The following is a 20,000-nucleotide window of genomic DNA, read 5'->3' as shown; positions in this document are numbered from 1 at the left end:
TAGTTGCCAAGCCACTCTCCATGATATTTGAAAAGTCATGGCAGTCAGGTGAAGTCCCTGGTGACTGGAAAAAGGGAAACATTCCACCCATTTTTAAAAAGGGTAGAAAGGAGGACCCTGGGAACTACTGACCTGTCAGCCTCACTCTGTGCCTAGGAAGATCATGGAACAGATCCTCCTAGAAGCTATGCTAAAGCACATGGAAGACAGGGAGGTGATTTGAGACAGCCAGCATGGCTTCACCAATAGCAAGTCTTGCATGACCAACCTAGTGGCCTTCTATGATGGAGTGACTACATCAGTGGCCAAGGGAAGAGCTACAGATGTAAGTCATCCGGACTTCTGTAAGGCCTTTGGCATGGTCCCCCACAACATCCTTCTCTCTAATAGGAGACATATGGATTTGATGGGTGGACTGTTCGGTGGATGAGGAATTCGTTGGATGGTCACATCCAGAGAATAGCAGTCAACAGCTCAATCTCCAGATGGAGATCAGCGACGAGTGCTGTCCCTCAGGGGTCCATATTGGAACAGTACTGTCTAATATCTTCATCAATGACACAGTGAGATTGAGTGCACCCTCAGCAAATTTGCAGATGACACCAAGCTGAGTGGTGTGGCTGACGCACCTGAGGGAAGGGATGCCATTCTGGGGGACCTGGACAAGCTCAAGAAGTGGGCCCATGTCAGCCTCATGAGATTCAACAAGGCCAAGTGCAAGGTCCTGCACATGGGTCGGGGCAATCCCAAGCACAAATACAGGCTGGGCAGAGAATGGATTGAAAGCAGCCCTGCAGAGAAGGACTTGGGGGTACTGGTGGATGAAAAATTGGATATGAGCCGGCAATGTGTACTTGCAGCCCAGAAGCCAACTGAATCATGGGCTGCATCAAAAGAAGTGTGGCCAGCAGGTGGAGGGAAGTGATTCTGCCCCTCTACTCTGCTCTGGTGAGACCCCACCTGGAGTACTGTGTCCAGCTCTGGAGCCCTCAGCACAGGAAAGACATGGACCTGTTGGAGCGGGTCCAGAGGAGGGCCATAACAATGGGGGACGGAACACCTCTCCTATGAAGAAAGGCTGAGGGAGTTGGGGTTGTTCAGCCTGGAGAAGGCTCCAAGGAGACTTATTGCAGACTTTCAGTATTTAAAGGGGGCCTATGAGAAAGACATGGACAAACTTTTTAGCAGGGCCTGTTGCGATAGAACAAGGGATAATGGTTTTAAACTAAAAGAGGGTAGATTCAGACTAGATACAAGAAGAAATTTTTTACAATGAGGGTGGTGAAACTCTGGAACAGGTTGCCCAGAGAGATGGTAGATGCTCCATCCGTGGAAACATTCAAGGTCAGACTGGACAGGGCTCTGAACAACCTGATCTAGCTGAAGATGTACCCGTTCATTGCAAGGAGGGGTTGGGCTAGATAACCTTTAAAGGTCCCTTCCAACCCAAAGTATTCTATGATAATAGTGCATTTAGGATTTTTTTAACTACAAAATTTACTTCCACCTCTAATCCAAATATTCCATAAAGGAAAACACTTTGTTTAGTACATGTTTATAGGTTTCTTCTAGAATGACTTCTTATCTAGAACTCAAGTGATAAATTCTTTGATGCTGGTTATACAAATTGATCTAAATACTACAATTCCATAACATCCAAGGGATAATGGAGTAACATTTCTGAAACATTTGTCCTTTATGCACATCCAAAACATTGCTGAATTTCATTATTTGCATTTATTCTCTGTTTATATATATGTGCTGTTCTACATACAAGCTTGCAATGAGAAAATAACATTAATCAGTGGCTTAATACTAAAGAGTAAAATTGGATATCACTTACAAATCAGACATAGAACTTTACAGAAATTGCAGCAAGAAAAAAGGAGTCACCATTCAAATAGATATTTTACCACTGTTCAGTAAGATGAACATATGTTATTTATACTCTAGGATATATTCTATGTTTAACTAAGAAGAGGGGAAAAAGGGAGTAAGGAAACCACATCTCAAGAAAAGCAATCTCTTGCTTCAGCAAAAGAAAGCTCTGATTTTCAGGGGACAAGTATCTGAGAATATGTTAAGAACTTGGTACATGAATAGACAACAGGCATCATAAAACAGGCACTGTGCTAGTTTAGTTAAAGCAAACAGAAGCAGCTCTTCCAGTCCAGGATAGTAAGCTCAATACTGACACGGGAGAACTTAGGATGCTGTGGGGTATGGAAAAAGGACAAACAGGAAAGCTGTTTGACAAAAGAAGAGGAAAAGGATTAAAAAGGCAAGAGACTGAGAACTGGAATGCAACTGTAACATAAATCAACAAGGCACAGCATCACCAAGTAACGGCATTAAAATTTACTGTGCTTCTCGTGGAAGAGGGCAAAACTACACCTGTTAAGCAGTGCTGGGGAGAAAAAAAAAAATATTCCCAACATAAGCTTACGAGAAAAAAAAAAAATTCTCACTCCCACTAAGGCTTAAAATAATAACTCAAAGGATGGTGTTCTGGGTTTTTTGGTTTTGTTGTGTTTGTTTGGGTTTGTTTTTTTTTTTTTGGAGGGGGGGATGTAGAGGAGGAGAATTTCAGAAAAAAAGTACATTTGGGAAGAATTGAAACATTTTTTCCCAGCTTGCCAGCAGCTCATAGAGAGACCCCATCCATCTGAGATTCTTTGGCTGTCTGCCTGGAAGGAACTTGTCAACTTGTCTTCTTGCTTAAGGCAAGGAGACTTCAAACAAAGTGGTTACCGTTTTTTTTTTTTTCCCCCATGAAAAGTCCAAAGTTTTTTGTGGAGAAAGACTAATTTCCCTCTTGGAAAATATGAATCTGCTAAAAATACTTTCCCTAGCTCTACTGTTAAAGTGCACTGGAATATCAAAGCCACCAGTGCATGCTACCAGAGTAAGAATACAATTGTGTAAAAGTTGTTTATAACAGGAATGAGACATAAGCCTTAAAAGATACGCTGCTGACTTCAGTTTTAAGCATGATGACTTTTTTTGAAAGGAATTTTATTCTTAGCTGACAATGGGCATTTTTATACGTAGAATGATAAAACACAACTAGCACTGAAAAAAAGCTGAGTGGCTTCACCTGGCACAGACAGCACCCGTATAGCCTCCTATGTAATGAAAAAATATTAGTTATTTGTAAATGCCAGGCAATTCCCAAGTACCACATTCCCAGCAACGCGTTTCTGGATTATTTCAGACCAACTGGTATTTTCAATGGTAAACTACAAAATAAGTCAGTGGGAATGCCAAAATCAGGTTTTGTCACTCAGTTTGAAAGCATCAAAACAAATACTATTTTCTAAGCATTTCACTGCTAGAAGAGAAAAGGCAGCAGGGACACCACAGCTCTGTTTAAGCATAGAAAATATTTCAGTAAAAACCTAAGGAGTAGGAGTGTGAGTTTTACCCCAGATAAATTGGCTAACCCAGTTCATTTTATGGTTTCATGAGCACTTGGTACCCAGCTCAAAAGGAGGGAAGGCGTAAGTGTGCCTCTTTTGGCAACACTATCAGCTCACTCCGGCTTAAACGGCTCATGAAACTGCGCTGCTACTCAACCATAATCACCGCTTATCTCAGTGATCAACACCAAAACATTCTTTTTCTTTATCATTGTGCAACTCAAAGAACTTAGAAATATTTTACAGCTCAAAGGATACATTTAAGAATCTTGTTTAGACAATACATTTGCTTAGGAGAGAACTAAAATCATGCATTTAGTAACAGGACAGACAATGTTAAAATAAAGTCTTTGAAAAATAAGAAACTGCTAAAATAAATTACCGGAGTAAGAATCTCTAACTTTAAGATATGATTCTGCAAATAACCATTGAAGTAACCTTCCTAGGTGAATAATTTTAGCAGAAATGCATTATTTGTATCTTAAAATTTGCAGAATATAGAACAAAGATTAGATAAGCAGGCTGGACATACATATCGAACTGCCACAAGAACTTTTTCCTGGATGAACTACAAAACTCTGATAAAACAGCACAAGCAACGACATTTAATATATTAAATAGAACTCCTTCTTTAACTTAACCTCTTCTTCTCCAAATACTACGTCTTATATAAGGTCCTCCAAACAGTAATCACATTTCATTTACAGAAACAAGTTAGAAGTACTGTGCCTGTAAATTTGGGTTAGAGATCTACTTCTACTAGGTGATGGTTGGTGCGTTATTTGCATATGATTTTTTTTTTTTAATGTTGGAATATTTAAGCCCTAAAATACTTCAAAGTATATTAAATTCTAAAAGAACTAGAGGCCCAAATAACTCCATGGTTTTACCAGTAAGACACTTTTTAGAGGTGTGTGAAGTTTCTTTTAATTTTGTTTCAGAGATTATTACTTTCTTTTTCCTCCCTTTACAAAAACGAAGGTAGTAGTTCTGAGCTCACGTAGTTCCATGGTAAAAATCATCATAATTTCACTGAAGTGACTGGTACCAAGTGGAACAACATGTAAAACGTTATAAATAAATTCAGAACTAGACCTACTGTAGTTAGCTTACATGCATTTAGTGACCTGAGCATATTGCATCTTGAAGTCAGACTTGCCAGACTTCATGCAAGACAAAGTGTAAGACAACAGCTTTGAAGAGTCTCCAAGGCTATGACCGGTCAAGTCTGTACCAGGGGAACATAAGAGCATGGGACACAGGTGATACTATGCCAGGAGGCAGCAACAGGACATAGCCTATACTGCAAGCTACTTCCTACACAGCTTAGTCATGACGTACTGAAGGAGTAGTTTCCAACTTCTTTTGCTGTGCCTTCCCAACTAACTGAATTTTTCCCTACATGGGATTCCGTGTTTCCTTATCCTGAAACCAAGGGCAGCTATCTTTCTCTTTCCCTCCATCAACCCACATTAATAAATGTGGGGTTTTTTTTCCTTTTATAATTTCTGTTATTCTGAATATATTGCTCCACCGATTTTTCACGTACAGTGGCAACTGAACACATGAATACCAACTGAACATGTAGTGGCCTTTCATGCCCTCATGCATAGAAGGTGAAATTAGTAAAGGTTGACATATTATCCTAGCCATATGAATGAACAGACAAAGCCATTATCAATTATAAAGACACTTTTTTTTTTTTTTAAAATGTAATAGGAACAAGCCTGACCCTTCCTCAAAAACAAACACCACCAGAACACAGAAATAGAAAAAGAAACCTCTCCAGAAAATATAGAGTATCATGCAGGACATGGTGGAACCTGCCCCATACTCTAAGGTAAATACTTCTTATAATACTTTAAAAATCAGGTATCATATATTATGTAACTGAAAGGCACAGATCAACAAGTCACACGATAACTCTAATTTTGTTTAAGTTTTGGTGAGAGAGATGGAAACTGAAGACCTTAAGAGACATTCGTCCCCCAGCGTGCAAGATAAAAGCAAATTAACAAGACAGATAAAATACTGACCAAGAATATGACCATATGTTTATTAAGTAGTAACTTGTGAAGAAATCATCAAGTCAGGTTCAAATTATTCTGCAGCTGGCTGAGAGAACCATAAAGCCTCTGTGCTTGTGGTATCAACGCACAAAACCAAAGAAAATTAAAGCTTTCATTCCTAAACGATACAGAAAACCTACAGTTATACGCCTCACTTCTGAATTCATACTAGTATAAGCATGCAGTTAGACAGACAAGGCAACTGAGATCAGAGTCAGGCCCATGGTTATCCCCAAGAAGCAAATGTCACGCAACTATACTTAACTTGCAGCGTCATCTGAGTCTAGTTTAATAACCAGAAAATAGGCTTTTGACAACAATTGTATTTCAAAATGACAGCATAATTAAATTAAAGTCAAAGCTATGCAATGATGGACCGTATGTTTATGTGTAACCAGCAAATCATATGCTTTTAAGCATGTCAGAATTTTGAAAAGAATTAACCATTGCAGTAATTCAGCTGAGGAAATAGTGGTAGGGAACAAACTCCCCCAAGTCATTTTTCAACCAGCTGATATGATGTGATACATACTGTATGCCTCATGCAGTTTTTCCATTTCCTACTTCTCTAAAATGCTATGTGTTTTAATACCATTCAAAGACAAACCACAGTCATGCTTCACTCACTTCTGAGAGGCAAGGGAAGGGACTGTGTGAACACGATGAGTAATGAGAAAGGAAGTCAGTCTGCCATCCTACTTTACTACTTCAAAACTAGTTAAGGCTGCTCAGTCATTATCATCAGATTTGTATGAGCAAGGCCAACACAGAATTAGAGGGCAGTCCTAGCTGGTAGGGAGGAAAAAAAAAAAAAGAGAAATTGCAGAAATTCCATGAAGGGTGAAGAGAAATTTAATGGGGTGGGGTAGATTTCAAAACTTGTGTCATCTCCATTTTAAGATGAACTGACGACATGATAATTAACCACTACCAAACACTTCAAGGCAGCACCTTTGGAAAACACTTGCCTGCTGAGCTCTCTGTCCCTCTTTCTGCCCTGTTCTCTGGGTTTGTGTATCACCTACCAAAACAGTTCTCAGTGCCGATGGCTACTGCAGAAGTGTATAGTAGAGTCATATTAACTCCCATTTGTTGGGAAAGTGAGGAAAATTGTCTTTCCTCTTTATTATTTTCCTCAATTGGCAGAACATTTACTTTAATACATGAATTTCTAAGCTATCCTTTAATAAAAGAATTCTGTGGTGGTAGAATATAATTCCTTGAAACTGAACAGAAGAAGCTGTAATAACTCAAGTTTAAATACACTAAAGCTAATCAATTCATCCTGCATTCAAGTTTCCATTATACTTCTAAAAAAGCACAAAACAGGTCTGTTAAAATATAATTAAGGAGAGAGACTGCTACATACAGCATGTAAAATCAAGACTACAGCTTTCACTTAATTCATTTTGCAGACTCATTAGAATTTTTTTCATTTAAATGTCTTGATCTGTGTAACCATACTTACATGTGAAAGAAACAACAAATTAAATTAAATTAGTCCTTATTTCAGATGTATTTGAAACCATCTAAAGCTGATGTTCTTAGTCAGTTCCACAATTTCCAAATTAGATGTAAAAAAAAAAAAAAAAAATTACGTTAGCAGATTAGAAACCAGACAAATTATTCACATTTTAAAAACGTTCTACTTTTACAAACTTGTATACTGGAACTTAACTGGTTGGGAAATCCAGGAAAGATTCCGAGCGTATGCCTCTTACAGACAACTACTCTAAGAGACACAAGAAGAGCAGCGAACCAAATTCCCAACCTGGATGACCCATAGGCAGATGTCCTGACTGCAGTGCATCCCCGGTGGAGGCAAGCGCTTGCACTGGCCAGTGAGCGGGTCTGCGGGTCATCCTCCGGCTGGGCACCATGCCATTCAGATGCAGATAGGTGCCAGGGTGAGAGCGCAGCACAGAGAGACAGCGCTGGCTCTGTCCTGCCTCTCCTGACACTGCTCCTCGCAGAGCTCACAATGCTGCTGTCACCAACCAAGTGCTCATGAGCAACTGCTCTCTCATGGTGCTGCCTGTCCCATGTCTTGCTTTCCATAGGCGTCTCTCCTCAGGTTGCGAGGAAAAAGCAGTAAGGGAACTATCTCTGCATTAATGTGAGCACTAGGACTGGGTGTAAATGCAGTACTTTATGGGAGATGTAAAGCAGAAGGGAAATTTTCTTTACTTCCTCATCATTCCTACATGGACTCAGTACAGACTGATGGCAAACGTATTGTCAGTGGTAATAAGAAACATCAGTGTGAATGCTGTGTTGAGAAAGAGAATTAGTGGACGATCATGGGAAGGTTCGCAACACTCAGTATTCTCAAATTATGGTCAACAGACATACATGTTCTACCACTAATGTCAACAGATCTTCCAAGTCCTATGACAGTAATTAAAAAAAAAAAAAAATCACAGAGCAGCTGACGTTCTTTCCTGCAAGAGTCTGTGCCCTATTTGAGGATGAAAATGCTCCAGAATGATTTATGGTTACAACTACAGGAAATTTAAAAAAACCCAAACAAAACAAAACAATCAAAAACATCTTTTCTAACCATACCGTTAAGAAGAGGCTGCCCTCCATGTACACTCCTTGACACCACTGCACTGTGAACATCTTCAGGAAATCCAGTCTTGCATGACATATCTTCACAGGTTGCTTTTATCGGTGCCTGAAATGCAAGACAAAATTTATGTAATACTCGCAACCCTCATTCACCAGAGAAACATTCCAGTTGGCACATACTCCATTTTGCTGCTGTCTTGTACAAGCAACGTCTTTGTTTCTGAATGACTGCAATTAGGACCACGAGGGCAAAGGGTTAATCTTTCTGATAACTGGAATGAAAGGAACAAATCCCACTTGTCTGGTAAGATCTAAATAATACACAATCTTGAGTCTTCTGACAACTGAACATTTCCACTAAACCAGCCATCGAGACTGAGGGGAAATCATAGGGGGAACAAAAACTTTCCTTCCTCTGGAAATAAATGTTGCACAAAACCCATCAGCAACTTTTTCATAGCCAGATTACTTGAGAGGAACAACTTCAACCGCTGATTTAAAATGGTTTAGAGTATTTCTACGTGAGGTTGCACCCGTACAAGATAACACACTGCATTTGCAGTAACTCAGCAGAACTTATGTTTGCGTTAGCATTCAGATACCATATAAAGCCACGTTTCCAACGCAATCTCCTTCTGTTTCTATGGGAGGTTAAGCTAAAAGGAGAGCAGCTCATTATTAAATTTGCATAAGAAGGGAAGAGCAAGCCACTGAAATTGTTTCTCCTCTCACTTGTTAAGAAATTTTCCTCTCAAATCATGTTCTTAGAGTTTCATAAATGCCTTTTTTTATTAAGAAAAATAATACAGCATTTGGAAACTTGTTTGTTCTGTACTGTTCCATGTTCAGAAGATACTTCCGATGGCTAAGCTGGTTTCCAGGACAGTTTGTTGCCTAGTTGAAAAAGACCCATCCAATTTTCTGTGGCAAAGGACTAAGATTTCTTTTCAGTGGATTCTTTTTGTCTCATTTTAGTGCTGCACAAAACAGCCCAGCTTACATGTGGCTAAATGACCATACATGGCAAAAACCCTTTCACACTGCACAAGGTAGAGAGGCCAGCTCCCACGCCAGCTTGGACTGACATACATCCTAGAAATCGTGAGAGCCCTCAATCTCAAATACACCTACATGCCAACTAAAGGCCTACCCATGCGCATGCCCAGATGTAGTATATGGTCTTTGACAGCACAAGCAACTATGCTGCTATATCATACCTAAATCTGATCAAGACTTAAATTAGATTTTCCTTTTTACTTTCTCAGATGGGCTTCCAACAAGCAGACCTACTCAAGGCCATGTAAGCACATCTGCATACCCTTGGCAAAGAAAGCCCTACAGGAAAAAAGAAAAAAAGGGATGGAGAAAGAGGAGATGATGGTATTGTAACTGTTTACCATAGTAACCTCAGGGAAAGAGAGCATTCGAGCAGAGATGGGACAGGAGCATCCCAAACCACAACAGTTTCCTCAGGGAGGAGAGATGGGGCAGCAGTGTAATCTCTCCACTGACAGTCATGGCCAAGCTCAACATGCCAACCCCTACTAGAATAACTTTATCACTAATACAAGGAGGGATTCATAACACATTGCATTGCACTTACACCAACATGGTCCTAAGCACGTCAACACTGACACTAGCAAGAAAAAAAAAATTAAAAATTTACTAACTCCAAGATAATGAACTATCTAGGTAAGCACCCAGTAAGAGAATTTGTAATTATCAAGTGTCCAGTTAACTTAAACTGTGGCATGGGTTTAATTGTGACTTAAGTACTATGCAGGTATCCAATCTACAATTACTTATGTACTTTAAAATGTTTACATGGGGACCCTAAAGAGAAAGCAAACACAAAGCAACAGTTTAAGCAGCCGGTGGTCTGTTACACCTGCAAAGCGGGAACTTGGATCTGTAGCTAAGCTCCAACAGTCCATTTACACACTGAGTTTGTAAGATAAAAAGACGGTAAATCAAAAATAATTACGATTCCAACTGCCAGTTTCCTCAGCTTTAGAACTCAAATCACAGGTTCGATAAGGTTGCCATAGTTTCAAAGAAAAATAGTAAGACTTGTTTAAACTACTGTACAAAAGGTGACCTCAAAGCAAATGTGATTGAGAAGCAAAAAAAAAAAAGCCTTTCATGGTATCCTTGAAATAAAAAGGTCCTTGGTGGGCAGCTGAGGAGATAGCAGGATTTTGAACAAGTCCGCACTGATGCGCCTGGGAATCTTTCAGCCTTTCCAGCAATCTATAGGTACTAAACAGCTCTTATAAACTGAAACAATGTCCCCTGCAACAAAGGCTGGGGGACATGAATAGAGAGCCTTCTTTATTCTTTCATTTGCGGCCATCAATTTTATCCGGAAACAAAAGACTGTACTCTGCTCTCCAAAAACAGTCCTTTGTAAAGATTGTTTGAGAATAAAAACACAAGGGAAGGAAGAATTCAAATTTTCAGCAATTCTTAATCACCCTATGTTAAGCGTTTTGAATTAAGTAGAAATTGTAGCTTCAGACACACTGGGTCATATCAAGTTCAGGTTAAGAGTACTGAAGACTTAAACCATTTTAACCCTAAGCAAAGAAGGATGCTGAAATATTTTTATCCCCTTATCTGGGGCAAAAGGGGAAAACTAGTAAAGATTATGGGACACATTATTGTAATTTACAGGATTTTGTGTGATTAGTACAATTCCCAAGACCATTTCAAACATAAGATAATATTACTTGTACATTCATCTACAGAAGGACACTACTTAAAAAAACCCTATCTTTTAAGATAGAAAGCAATTACCTTAGCTTGTACCCATATAAAACCTACTTAATGGAGTTACAAAGCTTTGAACAAGCTCAGCACTTGGAAAATTCTCAAGTACTAACAGACTTTGCTAAAGCAAAATAGGGTTACTACTGAAAAACTATTCTGCTTTCCCAGTCCCTTATGGTTTATTTAGTCATTTTTAACTGCAAAATGAGTAACAAGCATTACTATCTCCAGATGCTAAACAGCTAACACCTAGTCAAACATGGTGTCAGATCATGTACTGTACTACAGTACTGTAGATCTCAAATCAAATGCAATAGGCAAACTGCAATTATGAAGCAGTGATGTAAATTAGAAGTCCTCTGTCAAAAGTTATTATTCAATCAATTAAAAGAATCGGCCGTTTCAATATACTTATGGCAGTTAAGCCTGCAGTTTTCATACCCTACTCCTCAGTTACTTTAGTTTCGTATCTAGATATCTGAGTATCTAGAAACCTGTGGTTTAATTTCAAGGTTGTATTCCAGCTCAATTTAAAAAACCCAACCAAACAACAACCTGTTGACAATCTCAACTTCATAATTCTAGAGGATTCGTGTTTAAATCTTTTTCTAAACACCACCAGTAAGCATCTTCCAACAATACAGGCTTCACACTTGTGAAAAGATTATAAACTAAAACAAGAATAAAGCCAGACAGGATTGCTTCACTAGTGTTGACAGTTCTGGACTGATATGTCTTTCCAATTTCCATACTTTCTAAAAAGTAGCCACATTTAGAATGCAATTCTGTACAGAAACATCTATTTAAAAATGCAAGCTCACCACACAACTGTAGAAGCAATTTTGTATCACAACACACAACCTAAATTTGCAGAATCGGGCTCTTAAACCCAGCTTTCAAACAGGGCTGAACTTGTTCTCTCTGCGTATACCACACACCACTGGAGCTCACTAGTAGCTATTAATCTGAAATATCAAAGTCTCTGTTTTTCCACTGTTTGCACCTGCATGTACAACAACATTAGATTTCTTAATATTGATTGTACTAAAAACACAAGGGAAGTTGTTTTTGAAAGACTGCTTTCTTTTATGCTCAAGGTAGCTTACTCCTATAGGAAAGTCTAAGTAGTAAAGTGAGAAACAGAGGGGTATGCATCAGAGAAAATATCATACTATACAGTTATAATTGGACACAACACAGCTGCTAGTTGCCAAATCCAGCCAATTCACAGGGCATTATGGTGCAAAGCTCAAAACAACGTCTGACAGAATTATATGTATGACAGAGCAGGAATGGGGTATTTGAGCTCTCCCTCCTTAATAACCAACATTAATTTGCAACTGTGACAGTAATATTCAACTTAAGCACAGATCACATAAACATTTGTGACTGTGTTTAAAGACTGGGTGTTTCCTCATTAATTTAAAGGCCAAGATGGTACCCAATACCCATTCACAACTTTGGTAACTCTAGGGATCATTTTATCCATTTTTAATTTTGTGTACATACATCATCTGACACGGTGAGATGCTGCACAAGTTGGGTCTCATTTTATGACAAGCTTCAACTTACTACCATAAGGCATACAAAAGATACTCTGCAGGATGACAGATACATCTCTGAAATGCTTTAGATGCTAACCTTGAAAACATTCAGCAACTCCTTCTTAATATCTGACTTGCTGCAAGGAAGAGCTGCAGCAGTTTATACCCTCACGGTACTCAGTACTCCAGCAAATGTAGTCAAGTACAATTTGTTTTCAACCGTAGATTGCAACTGGAGAAAAAGAAAAGTGCCTTTTATTCAAATTGTTCTGGAAGCCAAAAGCTTCCAAAGTGGGTGCTAGGTTACGTCCTCCCAGAGATTATTCAGTTACACCAGAAAGGGCTTTCATTATGCCATCTTCACTTCTAATTAGTGCTCTACTTCATGAACCAAGAGATTTTAGATAAGAAAATCCAGCTTCTTAAACCAACACTTGAAGCTCTGAAACACTTTCCCAAAATAACAGGTTCTGCAACTTTTATGCTACCATCTGGTTTAAAATGAGTTGCCTTAAACCACCACTGGTTACCACAAGTTACCATAGCTTTACAAATTAGTCTCACAAACCGTGTTAGTAGCCTATTCTGTTAACCCCAACTGAGAGACAACATTCATTTGCTCTATTAAACGTGGAGACATTTATTTGGTATATCCCACATAGCGCAAAGTCGTAACCCAATTTGGACTTCCCCCATCCCCCAACTAGGAGAACATGGAGTGCTGCATCTTCCAAGACATGTGCTTCTCCAGACAAGCCATGGCTCCTATCTTCTATTAAGAATGTCTTAAAATGTCAACTGCAATAACAAAACCAAATGGAATTTCTGTAAGTCACATTTTTTATTAAAAAAAAAATAATCAGCCCTATGTTTAACTATATATATCCTCATTTCTTTGAGACAGGAAACCTCCTCTCTCTGATTTGATAATAGCCATTGCATTGCTCATGTTGAACATCTCCGCTCATGAAAACTGCTGCTAATGCTTACAGGAGGATGTTGTATTTTTCCAACCCTCAGGGAAGGCCTTGCAAGGCCTATCTGGATGAACTCTTTTGGGGGATCACAAAATTTTAACTATGTTTTCAGCTGCTGGGTGATAATTATATGCTAATTATAAGGAATGGAGGAGTTCCTAGAGGAGTCCGTTAGTAAAAATACATTTTTTAAATATGTCAAGGAGTGCCTAGAGGAGAGGATAATCGTGTCTATTGGAAACATGATATTTAATTAAATACACAAATACTGACTAAAACCAAGTAGTTTAAGTGAAACGTTGAAAAGATTTGGCAGCAGTGATATACCTTCCATCTTGGAAGCTGCTGATCCCGTATCTGTTTTCATAAGCCATTTAAAAATAGAAAGCCTAATTTCCCCTCTTTATTCAGACAGAGTTCCCATGATCTTTCAGTGAGCACTGCAGGATAAAATCAGATGATGAATCACACAGATTTGGATATATACCTCTCAAGGTGAAGAGCAGCACAGCCCAACACCCAGGTGAAAAAGGTCCCTCTCAGATCACTCACAAATTACAAACATGCTTTGGCAAAATACAAATCAAAACTCATCCTGCAATAACGTAAAACACCTTTTTTCCCCTGTCAAGGCTCACCTCTACGTATGCCAGTATTAACTCAACCAACCAGTGAGTCTTGGTTCAGTGGTAGATGAGAAGTGCTATCATAATTACCATTACTAGTACAAAAGACATTAAGTATTCCTTCTGCTTTCATCATTCTCCACTCCTGCTCTGTCTCATTCCACCTTATGCACTAGTGCCACTGGGTTAGTGGAAGTACACAGACTATACAGTAAGGACATTACGAGTTCCTCCTATGCTTTGTAACAAAAAGCAATTTAAAATAAAAACGCCAGGGAACATTAGGGGTTACACAGCCTTTGGGGACCAGATTCATGTTTTGTATGTGTACATTGTTTGAAATAAATTAAATTCTCATCCTAATGGGAGTGCTGGTGAACTACTGAAAGAATTGCAAGTTTTCTAAACTTTTTTTTTTTCATTAAGCTAAAAAAGCATTTACAAAACCAGTGAGAGACAGAAAGACAGTTTAACTGGTAAATGATCCTCTTATTCAGGCACGAAAAGCCATTCAACAATTCCTGCTCCTTACCACATGATAAAAAGTCCCTTATGCAAGACTGCCTGTACTGAGTAAAAAATAACTTTACTCACAACTTCCTCAAGCTATTTTTAAATATACACATGCACTTCGGTCACAACTAAATTGTCATATGTGTTACAGTGCTCAGTTATTAAAAAAACTAATCAATTAAATTATTGACATAAAAGTGTCATTGAAACTAATTAAGATAGGACATGAGAGTGACGTTTCTGACAGTTTCTCCAATTTCTGGGAGCAGAAAGAAAAACAATAGATGGGAAGGTTTTAAATTACACCCTCTTGACTAGATGTTGTTCAAAAATACAATCATTTTGGGCAATATTTTGAAAACTGGTATCATAAAAACTATACATTCATCTTTCTAGCACATTAAGCTGCATGGCTAGGTAGCAATACTACCCATGAGGAGAGACAGCAGTAGAAGGCTTTCTAGAAAACATTTATTAAAAATACATAAATTGTCAATACAAGAGAATATATACCTGCTGTTACATCAGCAGCATATATATTTCTGAGCTGGCTACAGTATCTGCTCAGATAATCAGAACTTGTTTAGTACACAAAATTATCTCCTGTTTTGTCAACCAATTATTTAAATTCCAAAAATTCATTGTCGATTTACACGACCTTATCGGTCCTATAATAGATATAAAAAGTAGTTCTTAAAAAAAGTCTTTTCACAAAATAAATATTTAAATAATATATCCAGTTTAATACACAAAGAGATACTTCCAATTTTTTTTTCTTCAGTTCTGCAATTACCTGAATTTTGAGGATGTGTCAGTGGTATCACTATCACGTAGACCAGACAGACAAGGATTAGAGAGCTCTTTGCTGCAATATCCTGCCACATTTAACTTTTCAGATAGATTCTTTGAAGACAAAGCAAAACCAGAACATGAAGACCTACATCCAAAAAGGCTGAGCCACTCACATAACTATCCTGTGCTGGGGCTTATGAAATGCATTATAAAATGCCTTCAATTCACTTTGAAATGAGTTAGTGATGTTGGAGTCTGATTTATTAAGAGACACCCTGAAACCCATTTTTGTGCTTATACAATCAGATATTTACTATACTATTTAACAGAGACTGATTTAAAAAAAAAATAATAATCTAAGACACAGGTGTATTATGAAAGACAGAAGGTGCACCCGCAAAAGGAGATCTCACTGACGCTTCTGCACAAAACCGCATTAATATGCCTCACGCCAATTCCGCCAGCAACTACTGCTGGGGGTGATTACAAGAGGGGTGCAGTTGGCAAGAAATGCCAACACCGGAACCTCAGCAGAGGCAGCTTAACAGGAGTGTCATTTAGGGTAGTAGCTTTATCACCTGGATATGTTTGCTAAGACCTGGAATTAGACCAAAACTGCCTGCAGAGAGTAATAACTTACATCCTCTGTCATCGTAACTCGAATTCAAACCAGTCACCTAGGTACAAAAGGCTCCAAAACTGCATTATTGTTAACTTGTTTCTGATTTAGAAATGGATAACATCCACGGAGTGATCCAATCACCTCATACATGAGGAAAAAAAACCACCCAACCAGAATTCCCTTTTTGACCACTTAATTTCTACTCCCCTTTCCAGTTTATTTCTAACTAACAGTAGTTTTATACCCGTAAATCTAACTCTCACACTAGCTTTCCCATTGCTTTTTCAATCCTGTTGTTATCCCAGTTCCAAAACCTGGAACTGTTGTTTTGGCCCGAAAAGCAAGCCTCACTCCTTTTATCCTCTCTTCTGTCAGATTTTTCACGTAATACTTGCAGATTCATACCAATCTGTTAACCAGCAAAATAAAGTGCAGTTTTCATTCTCTTATGTCTTCTGCAGGTTACATATTGCCAAAAATCTAAAGCTCTATTTCCTGAACATAAATAGCACCCACAGATCCGCTTTAAAACGTGCTTCCAGTTACGACCTTTCAAGTAATTCCATAATGACGGCTTTTCTACATCACTGACAAATAATGAAGTGATCAAGAACTCCAGAAAATAAAGGTAGATAGGTCTTGCGTTGCAGAGAGGAAAAAAATAAGTAGAAAGGTTCAACATTTCAAAATACCCTGACACAGATAACCTTCTACAAACTAAAAGTAGTAGGTATGATGACAGAAAAAAAAAAAAAGTTAGCACTAGCTTGTGAGGGCTCTTTGCAGTATGCATGAAAGAAGAAGGGGGAAAAAAAAAAAAGGCGCTCTTTAAATGAAGTGTTGTACAGACACAGGTCTATAAATCTGATTTCATACCCAAGTTCCAATTTTGTTACACACTATTAAAAAATCAACCCTAACCTGATTTAATGGATACCCAAACAAGGGGGAAATTGGATTCCCCAACCGTAACGTACCAGTGACACTGAGTGATACATAAAAGGAATACGGCTAGTTCCTGTCCTTAATTCATAGCTTGTGCTTTAATTTCAAACCTGCCCTGGGTAGAAAAAAAGATGGAATAAAAGCTTACTGCAGAATTTGTTCTTTAAAGATTTATTGAGATAGGAAGACTAAACAGAACTGAAAGCACATACAATAAACAGCACATACGGACTTGCAAAAAAAAAAAAAAAAGAAAAGCTGCATGTACGGCTCTGTCGAGATACTAGGATACAGAAGAGGACAGAAAAAGGGCAAAAAACAAACTCAACCAAAAAAAAATAAAAATCAACCAGTATAAAAAACAACAACAAAAGAAAACCACCTGAAAATCAATGCAACACAACAGTCTGTAAGTGGCATATCACAAGTTTCTGAACAGGGTGGCTGCTTTCGCATGGAAGACGCTCATGTCCAGCCGGACACTCCTGTGTCACGCCAGCCAGCCAGCCCTGTGTCCTCTTAAGACTCAAGGGAAAATCCACGGCTGCCGTGGAGCAGTATTTCAGCACCTCACTCGCCTGGTGCAAGTCATCAGCCTCCGAGAGTGGCTTAGAAACTACGGGGAAGGACTCAACCGCCCGGGGACCCTGTGAGGGGACGGGTGTGTCAGAGAGGAGGAAGAGAAGACGGGAGGACGAGCGGGCTCCTCCTGCCCCCGTTGCGGCGGAGCGGGCGGGGGCAGCGGGTGCGCTGCACCATGGACAGTGGCTGCCGCCGCCGCCGCCGCCGCCTCCCCTGCCCTGCGCCAGCCGCTGCGGGCGCGGCGGGAGGGCGCCGCGGCCTCCCCGGCACCCCGTCCCCGCCGCCGGCCTCGCCTCAACCCGCTCCCCCGGCCCGCCAGAAATGCCCCAACCGTAAATGCCATTAAGAGGCGATGATCTGCGCCATCTGTCCCTCAGACTTACCGCCCTCGCCACCCCCGGCGCCGCGCCGGATACGAGCGCAGCGAGCACAAAGCGAGGGGGGAACCCACCGCCACCCTACCGGCCTCCGCTCGGGGTCCCCCCGGCTCCGCATTCGCTCCGAACACCCCGCGCCCCCGGAGGCCGGCCCCAGCCCCGCCGCCGGAGGGGAGCCCAGCCAACCACCGCCCCGCAGGCACTGCCCTGCCTGCCCCAACGGGGATCCATTTTGTCGTCCCCGTCCTCCCCCACAGCGTCCCATCAGTCCCATCTCGTCCCAGACGCCCCCTCGCAGGGGCGCCGGCCCGCAGACCCCTACTTTCTCCACGCAGAGAGCCCCCAGGGCACCCCGGCCGGCGGTGCCCAGCGCTGCCCCGCGCCCCGGGGCTGCCAGCCCGGGACCCCGCCGCTCGGGGCAGGCGGAGAGCCCGCCCGGGCCGCCTCGGCGAGGCCGCCGGGGGGAGGCAGCAGCAGGACTTTGCTAATAATAAATTGAACACTACGGAGCCCGAGCCCGTCCCAGTGGAAATTCCCGTTAACGGCAGGGGGTGGGGAAGCCCGGCGCCCAGGCGGAGACTGATTAAATTCTTCCCGGGAAGGGATTAGCGGGCACGGGAGCCGGGGGTGGCCCGCAGGGGCCCCCAGCCGCCCGAGGAGGGGCGCGGGAGCTGCCCCCTGCCCGGCACCTCTCTGGCACCCCCGCCGCCCCTTCCCCACGCGGGGCGGAGGGAGTGATGTCCGCTCCGTCCCCCCACTCCCGTACTTTGAGCCCCGCTCTCACCGCGGGGCCGAGGTCCCGTCCTCCTGCCGGCCGAGCGGATACCGGACAGCCCCCCCCCGGCCCCGCCATGCCCCGGCACCTGCTCTCCCAGGACGAGGGGGAGAATCCGCGTCCCCTCAGCGGCGACGCCGTCACCCCTCGTGTCCCGGGGACCACCCCCCCCCCCCCCAGTCGGCCCCGGGCACAAGCTCCCCTCTCCCCAGAGCGCGGCGCCCGGCGGCGAGGCTGCCCCCGAGCAGGTGGCCCCGCGCGAGCGGCCACCAGCAACCCCGGGGCACCCCGGCCGCGGGGGCAGCGGCGTCTGCCGCCTTCCCCTACCCCCTCCTCGACACCCACACCTCGGCGGCGCAGCCCCCCCCATGGCTCTCCCGTCTTTCCCGGGCACCGCCGCCCGCAGGGGAACAAAGAGACGCAGCCCGGCCCCGCTCCCCGCCGGCGGTGCTTACCTGCTGCAGGGCCGCCAGCAGCATCAGCGCCAGCGGCGGCAGGATCCGCGGCGGCGCTCCCGCTACCCGGCACATGGAGGCGAGGAGGGGCGGCAGCAGGGCGGCCCCCAGCAGTCCCGGAGCGCGGCTGGAGCCCGCGGAGCGGGGCGAGGGGAGCAGCGGGGAGGGTCGGGCAGCGGCAGCTGCCGGGGGCTGCGGACGGCGTCTGCCCCCGCCTGCCGGAGCCGGCTGCGCGGCGTTGGCTGCCGGACTGCCGCTCTAGCTCATGGGCAGCGATACAGCGGGGGAAGAGAGAGAGAGGGGCGGAGGATGGGTGAAACTCAGCTCTGGGTCAGGCTGTTTTTCTCTCTGCCAAGCCCCCTCCGCGGTGCAGAGGGTGGGCAGGGAAGAGGAGGAGGAGGATGGGCGAACAAAAGGCTGGGAGATAAGAAAGAAGTACTCGCTGCTGCTGCGAGGCCGGTGCGGCGGCTCCCCTCGGCTGGCTGCCTTCCCCACGCCTGGATCGTGCCCGCCTCGCTCCTCCCGCCGGTGCCCCCCAGCGAGCTCGGGCAGGCGGCTCCTCTCAGCGCCTCAGCCCGGGCGCGCCAGCACCGCCGCTGCTCCGGCCCCAGCCCTGCTGCATGCTCGCCTCGCACTTTCTCACTCCCTCTTTCTTCTCCTCCCTCCACCCCTCCCCCTGCACGCAAAACCCTCCGCTGAAGCACAATGATAACAATACCCCAGCAGCCTCTGCCTGCCGTGCGTGTGTGTACGCGCTCGCCCTGTGCCTGCCTGCTGCTGGCAGCTCCCCCTCCGCCTCCCGTCGCTCCCTGTCGGCCGCACGGCCAATGGGAACGGCACGGCACGGCAAGCGCCGGGGATCGCTGCTGCCTGCAAATAGTGCTGCCACTCCTCGATCCCCAGAGAGCCGTCGCTGGGGCAGGCGCCAACGCCAGTTCACCCTGCAACGCCAACAGCTAAAGGG

General features: G+C 43.0%; 1 protein-coding gene across 1 annotated transcript in view; it reads right to left on the bottom strand.

Moving 5' to 3' along the window:
* CDH2 (cadherin 2) overlaps window positions 1–19,114 on the bottom strand; it is a 122,600-nt gene extending 103,486 nt beyond the window's left edge. The window contains exons 1-2 of the mRNA XM_059815687.1: window positions 19,037–19,114; window positions 8,054–8,165 (exon numbers count right to left, since the gene is read on the bottom strand). Coding sequence (XP_059671670.1) covers window positions 8,054–8,165; window positions 19,037–19,111 — 187 coding nt within the window. The 5' untranslated portion in view covers window positions 19,112–19,114. The remainder of the gene's footprint in view (window positions 1–8,053; window positions 8,166–19,036) is intronic.
* Between the last annotated feature and the right edge of the window lie 886 nt (window positions 19,115–20,000).

This window comes from Gavia stellata, chromosome 3, assembly GCF_030936135.1.
Source record: "Gavia stellata isolate bGavSte3 chromosome 3, bGavSte3.hap2, whole genome shotgun sequence".
NCBI lineage: Eukaryota > Metazoa > Chordata > Aves > Gaviiformes > Gaviidae > Gavia > Gavia stellata.
The sequence above is the reverse complement of the archived record's forward strand: the minus strand, read 5'-3'. Positions and strand labels throughout refer to the sequence as shown.